Source organism: Cheilinus undulatus, linkage group 20 (genome assembly GCF_018320785.1).
Source record: "Cheilinus undulatus linkage group 20, ASM1832078v1, whole genome shotgun sequence".
NCBI classification, from domain to species: Eukaryota; Metazoa; Chordata; class Actinopteri; order Labriformes; family Labridae; genus Cheilinus; species Cheilinus undulatus.
The window spans coordinates 20,873,080-20,886,397 of NC_054884.1; the positions used below are offsets into that span (position 1 = coordinate 20,873,080).

At 37.2% G+C, this 13,318-nt stretch overlaps 1 protein-coding gene across 2 annotated transcripts; it reads left to right on the forward strand.

Annotated features, from left to right (window-relative positions):
* The first annotated feature begins 5,129 nt into the window (after positions 1-5,129).
* rbp4 (retinol binding protein 4, plasma) lies at positions 5,130-8,049 on the forward strand. Of its 2 annotated transcripts, XM_041815480.1 has the most exons (6): positions 5,130-5,264; positions 5,510-5,612; positions 5,977-6,113; positions 6,210-6,316; positions 7,001-7,213; positions 7,369-8,049. In XM_041815480.1, the coding sequence occupies exons 2-6, from the start codon at positions 5,511-5,513 to the stop codon at positions 7,392-7,394; spliced, it is 585 nt and encodes a 194-aa protein (XP_041671414.1). In that variant the 5' UTR covers positions 5,130-5,264; position 5,510; the 3' UTR covers positions 7,395-8,049. The 2 variants fall into 2 exon arrangements, with proteins under 2 accessions (XP_041671414.1, XP_041671413.1); XM_041815479.1 differs by lacking the exon at positions 5,130-5,264 and having other exon boundaries at positions 5,502-5,612.
* The last annotated feature ends 5,269 nt before the right edge of the window (positions 8,050-13,318 follow it).

Here is a 13,318-nt window from a genome sequence, read left to right on the forward strand (position 1 = left end):
AAACGAAGACAGAAAGGACGGAAAAAATTATTGAGCTAGAGCCTGTTCCTTCATTTTTTAAATGAAACAGGGTGAGGTGATTGAAAATAAAGTAATTTTCTGGAACCTGTTCTTCAATAAATTCCTTGAAAAATATTCAGAATGTTATTTTAAGCTGTAATTACTAGGGCTGTCAGCAGACATGCATTAATAGCAATGCAGTAAAGCAAAATAAGTGCATTATTTTTTACTGTTGCCTTATATTCCTATTAATTTCTAATACAAAGTAGCTAAATTTACTCAAATTACTGTAATTGGGTAGCTTTTTTGTGTACTAGTACTTTATGAGTACATTTTGAAATCAGCACTTTTACTTTTACTTAAGTATATTTTAACCAGAGTAACTGTAGTTTTACTTGAGTGCTGTAATCGTGTACTTTTCCCACCTCTGTTGAAAACACAGTAGTACACAGCAAGTAGGATGCACAGTATTATCAGCATGATATTGGTGTCGACAGGTATTACCTTCAAAAAGTAAATTATTGGTATCTGCAGATACGAAAATTTCCACTGATATTTACACCCGATATTTTGGCTACAAAAATCTGTCTATATCAGCGACCAAATAAGATTTGAGTTTTTAGGTGAGAGTCAGACCTACACAACACAAAGGTTGAGTCAACTTTTATACATTCTTACTGGCTTTAGGTGTGATTTCAAAATTGCCAGCACCTGTTACTGCCAGAGGTGAGTTTAAATGAGCATCACATGCTTGGGAAAAAAAAAAGATTTACCCACAGTTTTAAAAGGGTGCCAACAATTTTGTTCGGCCCATTTTTTGAGTTTTGTGTAAAATTATGTGAATTTTGTTTTTTTCTTCTCTTTTTTGTGTTGTTCCAATGCACATAAAGGAAATAAACATGTGTATACCAAAAACATTTGTAATTGCAACAATTTCTGGGAGAAATGGTGTATTTTCTGGAAAAATTCCAGGGGTGCCAATACTTTCGCCCATGACTGTACATCAACTGAATCTTTTTTTTTTTTTAATTCATCATCATTCCTTACACTTTAAGTATATTTTAAGTACTGAAATTTGTCTTTTTTACAACCTCAAACTTAAACTGTGTGTTTTAAGGGCCAGAGTTAGTTTAAACTTAATTTAAATAATGATAATGGTAAAGGTTAACATTAATTTCTAAATATGGACATACTGTATAAGATATAAGCAAAAATGTATTATCGTGCATTCCAAACTGTGAGGGACTGATTCCACATCACATCCCAAAACAGCTGCTGTGTTTTTTACTTTATTATAGAGATGTGAATTTACCTTAAAGACCTGTTTGGGGATCTATGTTCTCATGTTGTTATTGCCAGTAAATAAAGATTATATTCCTCTGTACAACTCTACAGCAGCTACAGTACTTCAAGTAAACTTTAAATGTGTAACTTTTACTTTAACTTGAATAGATTTATAGGCTAGTTCTTTTTCTTAAGTGAATTTCAACCAGACATGTACTTTTTCCACCCCACTTTGTAATTTATTGCATGTTCCTTTTTCCCTAGTTGAGTTAATGTCATAAACTCTATCCAAAGTCCCTCATTTTCATTCAAATTAAAAGCAGGTCTCTATCCAAACAGAAAGTCAGTTATCCTTAGGTAAAGGCTAAGGGTCGACCAGTATTGATTTTACAGGGCTGATAGGGATTATTAGTAGTTCATGACACTGATAAAGATATTTTGAACCAGTATACATTTACATTAAAAATGAGCCAAACATGTTGATAATTTCAGTGTTACATTTACAACACAAATAGATGATGATAGGGTGCAAACCTGTTATTCAGAAACTGGATAACTTTATTATTACTAAAGAGAAAGATGGCTATTACTCACAGGACATCTAGCCAATCATATAATGTTAAGGGCGAGACTTTAGGGGGACTGCGGATATCAATGCCATAGGAAAGGAGATGCAAGCCCCAGCAGAGTTAAAGCAGCAAACTTTTTAATCAGTTGATTTATTTGTAGTTGGTAAAATAAAAAGCTGATACCAATAATTGGAAAAATGCTGGATATCAGCCTCAATAATCGGTCAGACTTATGATGGGTTGATACCTTACTGAAGACAGCACCGAAAGTCCAAATGAAACAAAATGTATTTCAACTGTAAAATTGTCAAATTTTAAACGAAAAGCAGATTTATCTCAGTAAATAACATAAATTCTGATAATCATTTGACAACCCTAGTCATTACAAACTATGTTGTAATGAACTGGTTCCCTCTGAGCCTTATTCAGACTTAGTGGATCTTAGTGCTGCAATTGATATGATTGACCATCATATCCAGTTACAGAGACTTAAAATTACTTGGCAATACAGGAACTTTCCAACTGGTCAGGCACCAGGACCTTTCCCTACCTCGTTATGATAAACTGCAACCCAAATTAGAAAATGAAAATTCAACCACACAAATGTATTTCATGTAGAATGTTCCAGTTTGGACCTTAGATGAAACAGAACACGATTAAACAAAGAAACAGCAGGGAAAAAAAAACATGTTTGAAAAGCACATAGTCACTGAAGGGTATGCATTTGTTTTATCTATACTTCATTTTCCTGAGATAGAATTAATATGATTTATCATATTCATTATCTTTGGAAACCCAGCTTTGTTTATTCAGTAAAATAAGATAAATACGTCAAAATCTTGTGTACATGACTGCAATATCTTCATTGTCACAGGAAAACTAAGTAACTTAAAAATATGAATGTATGAATGACCCACCCACATAACAACTACCAGATTGTCAACTTACCTCCTCTCCTCAGCTTTGACTGATGAAGAACCCAGGCAACAGTTGGATGCAGAGTCCCTCCAGTCTGCTGCTGAAGCTTGTAACTCCTTCAGAGAAGTCATAGGTGTTTTGGTGACCTCTCTCGCTAGTCTCCTTCTTGTGCAGTCACTCAGTTTGTGAGGATGGCCTGATCTATACAGATTTACATGTATGCCATATATTCCTTCCATGTCTTGAACATGGATTCAGCTGAACTTCTAAAACTGTTCAGTGCCTTGGAATTATATTGTATCCATCCCCTGACTTACTTTTCAGTAACTTTTTCTCTGAGTTGCTCTGGGTCTTCTTTTTTCTTTGTGGTGTAATGATAGCCAGGAATACTGATTATGCAGGGACTGGACCTTCCAGACACAGCTGTCTTTATGCTACAGTCACTTGAGACACATTCACAGGTGATCCATATTTCACTAATTGTGAGACTACTAGCACCAATTGGCTGGTCCCCTTTTTGAATTAGGATAGTCACTTTGAATATTTATGTTATTTCGAATGACACTTTTTAAAATTTAATTGGCATTACTTTGTAGAAATCTGTTTTCACTTTGACCATGACTGATTTATAAAATCAATGAAAGAGTGAAAACTGTTAATAGGCACTGTGTGAATTTAGTGGTATCAATATCAGCCCTGACTGTCACTCTGCAGATCTCCCCTCTTTTTAACTGTTACATCTTTTTAACTTGTTTTTCACTGTTTGTTTTATCTGTTTTGTACGGTGTCCTTGGGTGTTTTGAAAGGCACCTATAAATAAAATGTATGTTTCATAATAATGTTTTATTGTTATTATTAAAGTGGGTTTGGGAATATCTGTATATCAGATATTGGCAAAAAAAAATCAATATTTTGCCTCTCTAACATCCACAAAGAAACAGCTTAGCTCAACTGGTTCATGCTGAACAGCAGTAGAAAGGAATGCCATTGTCAAGCAACACCGAATGAAAGTACAATCTGTTTTATTTTAACTTCAACCTTAAACACTACTTTCTATAATGTTTCAGTCCTTCAGAACCCAAACCCAGCCTGCAGCAGAAATTTTGCTTTGATATGGATTTTGAGAAACCTACATTTCCCTCTCTATCAAAACAAAATAACTCACTCCTGTTTTTCCCACTTTTACACTACCAGCCAAAATGTTGTGCACACAAAACCCTGGCAGTGTAATGTACATACCCCCTTGTCCAATCCCCATTATTACAAAATGTTGTGCGGCCTCTGGCCAGATTTCAGTAACCATTATTTCTGCTGAAAAATGAGCGATTGGGTTGTTTTTGATCGGCCGGGGCTGTGGTTATGCAAGCTGCAGATGTTTGGCTGAACTGTGCTGTTTTTATTCAACCGAGCCCCTCTGAGGACTGGTTACATGATCGAATTGCAAAACAACATTTACAATATTTGGACAGTGTACATTCAAGTTATTGGAAACAGACCTTTGTGAGAGAGTTTGGTGGTGTTTGAATGGGATTGCCCTTTGAAGAATAAAAACCTTGTCTGTATGAGCTTAGAGCAGTACTTAGTTTACATACTTTTGTTCTATGCATTAGTAGTGAGCTATTTTTAGACTTATTTGAAACAAAAATCATTCTTAAAATCCTCGAGTTTTATGAGCAGTCTCACAGAAAAACTGAAATAGATCTTTGAAAGACCCAGCATGTAAAAAACTGCTCTAAAAGCAAAGACGCTTGAATGGATTTCATTGATCTACTCATCACTGATGACTCAGCATTTAGATTGAAGATGTGATTATCTCTTTCTCATATTGATCACTTCTTGTTGTGAGTGAACTTAAGCACTCTCTACCTTTTATACAAACAGTCCTGAGTTACAAAGAGCTCCATTGACCACAAAGTTAAGTCAACAGCTGATGTAATAGAAGGGGTATTTCCGCTAAATTAAAAAGAAAAAAGGCTGAAAATGAATTCAACCAATCAAATTTGCTTATACAATAAAACACCCACACAGACACATTTCACACAGGTTTATATCATTCCTGTGTTAAATCAAAGCACACAGAAAACAACCCTCAACAAAGCTGTAATTTCTGCTGAAATCAGCATCTCTGACAGAGGTGGGTATTCCTCTAAATATGTGCATTTGCGTCCACACATTCATCACACATATGTATGTCTGGGCTCTGCTGGAGGTTGCTTTCACAAGATTGAAAATGCTTAAGCTGTCCTGTTGTAAAAGCACATTTTTTGGGTGGATATGGAGGGATGGTGGGCCATGTGCAGACCACACAATTCAACAGGAATGAGGCCTGGAGTTATGTAAATGTTTGTCCAATGGAAAGCAAGCAAAACTGTGGGGAGAGCAGGGGAGGGTCTGCTCCCTAGAAGTCATTATGCAATGCAGACTCACGGTATATAAGGCTGCTACCTTAAAGAACACCAGAGGATCTCTGTGAGCCTGTATTTTGGTTACCAGGTATGTACTTATTTCAACTTTAAAGGAATCGTTGTTGCAAAAGAAATTGTTCTACTTCTTACATTTCTTTCTAATAACTAGGCATATTCTATTTCAAGTGTTTTGTATGTAAGTGGATTGTTTATAACAATTTTAGCACCACGTTTGTGCAGATTTTAGCCACATTTAACCTAGACTGAATGAATATTATCCTAAAAACTTCCAACTGCTCCATTTATTTCTGTTTTTCTGCTTTCTATGAACAGAATGCTGCATTTCGCTGTTGCTCTCTGTCTTCTGGCTTTGTCCTGGGCACAGGACTGCCAGGTAGCCAACATCCAGGTCATGCAGAACTTTGACCGGACAAGGGTGAGTTCAAATCATGTGAAATCTATTGAGTTTATCATCATTTTCTATCTATTTTAAGTATTTCAAATAAAGAAGGGGAGTTGGAGCTCCAGTTGATTAACATGTGTAGCACAGTGCATTTCAGAAAAGGGACGGATAATGCACACAGTTAACTCAGCAATTGGAATATGGTGAAAGCATTGGGGAAGATTAAATGTTTTTCCATATCAAAATTGCTAATTTTACCATGTGCTCCAGACATTTTCCCTTCATGCATGTTTTATTCTTTTAAGAGTATTAATTAGTAGAGCATTATTTGATTTTGAGTTAAGGATAGCCATTGAAATGTGTAGTGGATTTAAACATAGATTTCTATTTTTTGCAGTATGTAGGGACATGGTATGCTGTTGGAAAGAAAGACCCAGAGGGTTTATTCTTGCTTGACAACATTGTGGCTCAATTTAATATTGACGAAGAAGGCAAAATCACTGCCACTGCAAAGGGCAGAGTCATCATCCTCAAGTGAGTTCTGCTGTGATAAGCGCAACTTTCCACACCTTTCATTAATTTTTGCATCTGACTCAACCAGTGCACTCTCACTGTCTTTTTGACCTTAAGCAACTGGGAAACGTGTGCCGATATGCTTGCCACCTTTACCGAAACCTCTGACTCTGCCAAGTTCCAGATGCAATACTGGGGGGCTTCAAGCTACCTGCAGACTGGAAGTAAGTAATGCTATCTGTATGATGGAAACTCACCTTAATATTTTGCCTTTCCAAGAAGCTTTGGCATGTCCTCATCATGCTGCAAAACAGATTGTTGACTTTTAGATAACTTCTGGTTTATTTTAATCATCAACTGCAGCACGGGTATCTCTATGACCTGACCTTTGAGAATTAATGAAACAAAATGCTAACCAGTCCAGGAAGGGGAGGAGAAATGTCCCTGGCTTAACATGAGTTGGGTTATTTATTAATCAGTACTGTTAGAAAGAAGTTGAAGTTTGGCTGTGATTGAAGAAATGACGTGATTATTTATTTATTTATTTATTTATTATTTTCATACCAGTACTGACCTTGTCTGCACTTTAGCTTTAGTTTTATCTATAATTCCTATAAGTATGATAGCTTTCACTAGTCATTTCAGTATTGTGTTGGTATGAATACTGGACAAAGCACTTAAGCCTACATGCAGGAAATAATAAAAGCATTAGATGCTATCACATCTCCTGAAAAGTATGAGATTTCAAACACCAATCAGTGGGTTATCTGTATCAGTCTTTTGCTCTTGTCTACAAATGAGTCCAAAGAAAGATCAAACAATCTAGAGAGTAAATACTTTTACGTTATAATCACAAATTCAGGAGGAAGATGAGACTAAAATCTAAACCCCCTCTCTTTTCTCCCAAGATGATGAACATTGGGTGATCGACACTGACTACGATAACTACGCTGTCCACTACTCATGCAGACAAGTAGACTCTGATGGCACTTGTCTGGACAGCTATTCCTTCATATTCTCACGTTACCCGGGTGGTCTGAGGCCAGAGGATGTGGCTGTGGTCACCCAGAAGAAGAAGGACATCTGCTTATATGGCAAATACAGACGAGTTGATCACACCGGTGTGTGAAGTGATTGTTGAACTAAGCAGTAACTTACAGTGTTATTAAATCATGTCTTTTGTCAGACTTTTGTCTTATGATCAAGTAACACTACTATAAAAGCTTTTAATTTATTTTTTAAAATGTTTTTTTTTCTGTTTGTTTTCCTTTTTCAGGCTTCTGCGAGCAAAACGACAGCTGATCTGTTCACACTCAGAAATCTTCCTTTTTGAAGTGCCCACCTCTGGGTGCTCCCCTGCTAGTCTTGGACTGAATCCCACCAGATCCTCTTTCCTGTGAAAGGAGAAAGAAGCCACTTGTTCTTGAAAGACAATTAAAAAACGGAAAAATATAAACTGTCAAATACCCCGCAAACAGACAGGAAAGATGACTTTTTCTCCTGAATTTTTGACTCTTCATTTAGTCTTTCCACCTAAGGAAAGGGGGTTCTGTGCCTTTGAATTTTTTAGTTGTATGTTAACATCCGTCACGAGTGCAAGTTTTCTATAGAAACTTCAGAGAAGTGTAAAACAAGACATATCAGATGACAGAATTTTTGCAGCTTACCTAACAATGTGACAAATAAAAAAATGTTTGAAGTGAAGCTGAATATTCAGCAAAACTGCAGCTCTGGAGAATAAACAAAATGTTTACTAAATAAACCAGGTTCACAAATCACTGGCTTTGCTTTTACACTGAACGACTGTTTTGTGCAGAATAAAGCAGATGTTAATAAACTTAATACATACCTATATAGCATATAAGTCATATGCTACATATGCATTGTAGTTTGTTTGTTTGATGGTTGTATGATGTATACTTTGTGATCAATTTTTGAAATAAAACATTCACCCGTGTTGGCTTGATTAATTAAGATTGTCATATAAATCTATCTTCCAGGATTACAAATAAGGAAGGCATGTGGTTTACCTTCGAATTCAGTCAATATAAATATATGAAATAATATTCCTATCATAGAGCAACATACACTTTAGCAAGGCAAGTTTCTGAGAATTTTATTACACTGATTAAATGTATATGTACATTATAATGGCTCAATTTAAAGACATCTTGAGTGGGTTTAAATACCTCAAAATTGCAGTAAAGAAGGGGCCATGTGAACTTGGCCCCTCCCCACACAAACAGCCTGGTTTCATAAGTGGGGCCCCTCCTTTTACCAGATGTCACACAAAATATAAAACCCACCCAGTACCCACCCCTTTCCCCCTAGATTGCCTTAACAGCTGTTGGATGGATTGCTACAAAACATGCCAGTATTTCATGGTTCTAGGGTATAAATCCCAACAACTTCTGAGAAAATCTGGAGGACAGGACGCTCATTTGTTTTTACTTTCCTTAAAAGATATCCTCACATATCTTAGATGTTTCCCAGATGATGTATCTTTTGGTCTTTGTTCTCTTTAACTTCTCCCCTGACAGAACCATGAAGTGACATTTTTGGTTTCTAGAGAGTTTAAATGACAAACTAGTTTTGATTTATAGCTGACGGTGTTTGTCTCTATTAATCAACGTCATACCTCAGAATCACATAACAGACTCTAACTTCAGTGGTTTCAGGATAGAACCCATTTCTTTTAGCTTACAAGGAAATGACCTGACTCCCCAGATAGACTGTTTCATTTGTCCATCACATGGCTTTGTATATGAGAGAAAGTTCACATTGAAAGCATTTGGGAAGGGCAGGACTTTTAAAACCTTTCTCAGAAAGTAATTGGACAAATGTTCAGTCACATTTATTACAGGCCAACCAGACAAGACAAAAGGAGGTAGCAGGCATGCGCAGCTCCTACCCTGAGCTCTACAGGCTAATGCTGCCGTAAAATGTGAATTGCAGAGCTGCTTGGTGAATGAATTTCATGCCAAAGCCAGAAGTTGGCAAAAACATCTACTCTGACCAGACAGGCTTTCAGTGACGCTCTTCACTCTTGTTTTAATACTGCAGCTACATCTAAGCTAATAGCTACTTTGACGAAAGCCATTGTATACACCAGTAGACCCCAGCCATAACGGTCATGAACTCGTGGCAAAACAGGTCGGCAGGGCAAAAACAGCATTTCAGTGTTTAATTTTTTTTTAAAAATAAGACTGCCACGATACTCTAGCTATATACAAGCTAATCACTTCACTAGCCGCAGCCATTGCTACCTGCTTTCAGTACAACTAAGCCCCACCTCGTTCTCCTCAAATGACGCTGATTGGTCAGAACCGTATTGTTTGCAACAAGTGTTGTAGATTGTAGCTTTGCAAGTTGGATTTGCCTTATGACAGGCATGAAAGCTGGCAAATCAGTCTACTTTGCAAGGTTACTGTATGACTTAATAGCTTTTCAATGGATTGCTAATCAGCTGGTCTAAAAATAAATTGAAACATTGATAATTGGACACTATGCAAAGAAGCTATAAAATGTAAAAAAAAAAATACATTGCTAAGCATGTGTCCAGTTACATTTAAGTTGATAAAAGTTGTTGTTTTGATGGAACCTTTTATTTAGCCAGGTAATCTTTTGAGATCAGAGATCTCTTTTGCATGCAAGACTGACTAAGAATGGCTTCAAAACACATTTGCAAGAACAAAACACTCAAACTCACAGTGCAAATGAAAGATAAAAAGGATCAGTTTAAACAGTAACATACAGGAAGCTTGGATTCAAGACCTTTCACCAAGGATCTGAAAGAATAAAGGTTAACAAAGACTTGCAGTTAAAACTAGTCTGCAGATTGTTACAAGTATGGGAGCATGTGCCGGTTCGGCACTTTGCCATGCTAGCCTTGGTCCTGTACCACTCTGGCTCCCGATGGCCATTCTCCAGACCTGTGCCAGGTCCATGCCCCATCTCCATCTCATCCCTCCCAACTGCCCACTCAACGACACACAGCCATCTGGACCAGCCCACTGGGTCCTGGGAACCCAAAATGTGGTGAGCTGGATCAGGCCTGGGAAAGCATGCCAGGTGCCTGTGAAAGTGCAGCTGCCATTCCTGTATTAGGCAGCTGACCCTTCCCATTCCTGTCATTCCCCCCAGGGTCTTGCCAATGATACCCAAAAATGTGCGGAATAGAAGTTGTTACAAAGGAGTCCAGTTGGCGTCCAGGCCTCAGAAGAGTGTACTAAGACCTGGTAGTTGTGAATCCTGCCCCAGACAGCTTTACAATGAAGATAAACCAATGTGCAGGTTGGCATGTGAAGCAGTTCAGTTGACTTTGTAAAAATACAGGAATGAGTAAGGATTCTAACGTTCATGTGCATTCAGTTAAGCTTCTCTCAATCTCAAACTCGAGGTCATGTTGTTCTGAATATCAACAGTTGTCACAGGCATAGGTTTAGAGCTGTGAAAACTGTCAGTACAACAGCACTCACTCTGCCTCTTATAGAGCTAATGGTATGGCTTTTGTTTGATCTTTTAGCACCACTGACTCTAGCGTGTCAAAAAGGATTAGAAAGATCAGATAAAACATTTTCTTCACAAGTACATTCCCACTATGTAGATTAAGCTTCAAATCAATTATACAGGGAATTAAACAATGATGATGCCTTATCAGGTCACTTTAAGTACAGTTCAGAGCGAAACACAAAGATGAGACACGCTAAGCTCAACATTATAGACCTCTGTCAGCTGTCACTGCCCAGTATGCAATGAAAAATACTCATTGGGGTCCAGTAGCCTGAGGTGTGATGTCTTCACACCCTGTGTACAAAGAATGCCTTCCTCAACGTGGGCAATACATGTCTACACTAAAAGCCCAAATATACATTACCTTGGAAGTAAAAAAGTAACTAAGCAAAATCTGATCGCAGTTAGACAAAAACAGAAATACACAAAAAACTGTTGCATTGGAGGGAGATCCTTATCTTTATTGCACATTTTTATACAGTACAATGCATGGCAAAACAACTTTGGAGCACATGATTATTTTGAATTCCAGATAACTGTACAAACTTGATGGGTTAAAAGACAACAACTCTGTCAAATACGCCAGGGTAGCAGTGTCCGTCTGTCTTAAGTCTATCTAGTCACATTACAGAGACTGCAGGAATAAAGGCACCTTCACTAATCCCCTGCCTTAAATAGTTTAGCACAAGGAATTAACTCATGCAATCTTATTCCAGCCTCACAGAGCTGCAGGCTTGAAAAGTCAAGGTGTGGACGGCAGTGAGCTTCACTTACAAAAGGGGAAAAATACACAGGCGACCTGTCACAGTGTGCCCAATTAACTCCCTGCTGTAAAATGTAAAAGGTCTGGATAAATGAAGGCTACGTTTGACAGAGTTCCAGTGGCAGCAGTTAGCGGCACACCAGGCAGACAAACACTGCTACACTTTGTTCAATAGCAAATGAATGTTGCTGCCTAAAAATTTACCTTCTCTCTATAGACCAAAAAAGGCTCTGTCCATATTCAGTCACCTTGATTGTGTGACACACGATTGTTGGAAGTGTTAAACATTATTGGCCGCTAAATTATTTTAAAAAATAACTCCCTTGACACAAAAAGCAATCATAAATGCAAAATGTTTGATAGTAATCATCACTGCTTACACTTACAAGAAAATAAAAGCCTTTATTCTTTAAGAAGTCATTACTAACTCACAAGTAACCCAGAATAAATAAGTTCATCAAACACATTTCAATAAGAGCTTCATTAAACGAAAACATTAAAAACTGCCACAAAATGATGCCAGAAAGTCCCAGAAGCCTCCAAAAAAGTTTGAATTAAATGAATAAGATCAATCTTTGGCCTGCAGGTAATCTATGCACTGGAGTATTTTTTAAACTGTCATACTAAGTCAGCATTAAGCAGATTCAGACATAAAATATGCAGCATATAAGGGTTTCCCTTCATCCCTCTTTTATATAAATTATATTTAAATATCACCAGTGTATTATCAAAAAATAGGCTACACCAGCTGGAGAAGACAAGAGAATTGCCTTCAAACATCCGTTATGCAATAAATTTTGTCAGGGCACTGCACACTGAGACGTTTTTCTTATGAGTTTTAATCTTTGATTAGCTTTATGTGGATCAGTGTATTACAAATATCGCCAAACACGGTGTTTGAGACACACTTTTAATAGCTGTTATTACGTGGGCTGTAGTATATTTACCAGTGACACTAATGCAACAGTGTAAAACGCTAGAACACTGTCATTAGCACAAGCGCAACCTAACGCTAAAACTGCCTCTATTCATTGTGTATCGCAGCTCAAAGCATGCAGGGACATGTAGCAATACAGAACAGGCTTTTCTTCTTCATTGGGTCATAATCCTGCATATAATTGACAACAGAAAAAAAACTTGTGGAGCGCTTGTTTGACTGAAAAGACTCATCATTTAAAGACAAGTGACCAGGTGAGGTAGGCAGCCCCATAGCTTGCATGCTTGTGAACTCTACATGGCAAAAATGGATTGAACTTAAAAAAAAAAAAAAAAAAAAAAAAAAAACAGAAGAAAATAAATCCTACACACAAAAAGACCATTAAAACCTTTTTTTTCATCTCTGGGAGACCAAAAACAGACTGCATCTGGTGCGACCTATGTTTCAGATTTTACGTCTTAACAAAATTAAGAGGTTATTTTGCCTGATGATTCTTATGATGTATGAAGTTGATTCAGGGCTGTCAGGCAGGCTGTTCTGTCATCGTGTCATGCTTTGTCAAACCACACATGCCTAAATACATCATTATGGAGACAGCATGGATAGAGGTAATGGAGTAAAACTTACAATAACTATCAGTAGAAACAACTTAAGGGCTAAAACAATGTGCCAGTTTTCCACAGCGCAGTTGATTCAGAAAGTTTACACCAGTATTGTATTGGTACTCTGTTTCGGCTGATATCAACGACTGGTATTAGAATCAGGAAGGAAAAAATTATATTGAAACATCTCTAATAACCAACACAATATTTGGTAGATTAAACTAAGGCTAAACCACAAGGAAAGAAGCATTTTTAGCATACATTCTAGAAAAAAAATAACACTTGAATGTTTGCATGATGTGCAGAGTATCATGAAAACAAAATCTCTGCTTCAAAAACTAGTATTTTCAAACACATTTCAAGTTAAAGAAATATTACACCTGCTGTTTGAAAATCACAGCAGGACATATTG

Bases quoted from the DNA above. Each gene is read 5' to 3' on its own strand.
- rbp4 (XM_041815479.1), top strand. From the start codon at position 5,502: ATGAACAGAATGCTGCATTTCGCTGTTGCTCTCTGTCTTCTGGCTTTG. The intron at 6,114-6,209 runs GTGAGTTCTGCT...TTTGACCTTAAG, and splicing joins GGCAGAGTCATCATCCTCAA to CAACTGGGAAACGTGTGCCG. The intron at 6,317-7,000 runs GTAAGTAATGCT...TTTTCTCCCAAG, and splicing joins AAGCTACCTGCAGACTGGAA to ATGATGAACATTGGGTGATC.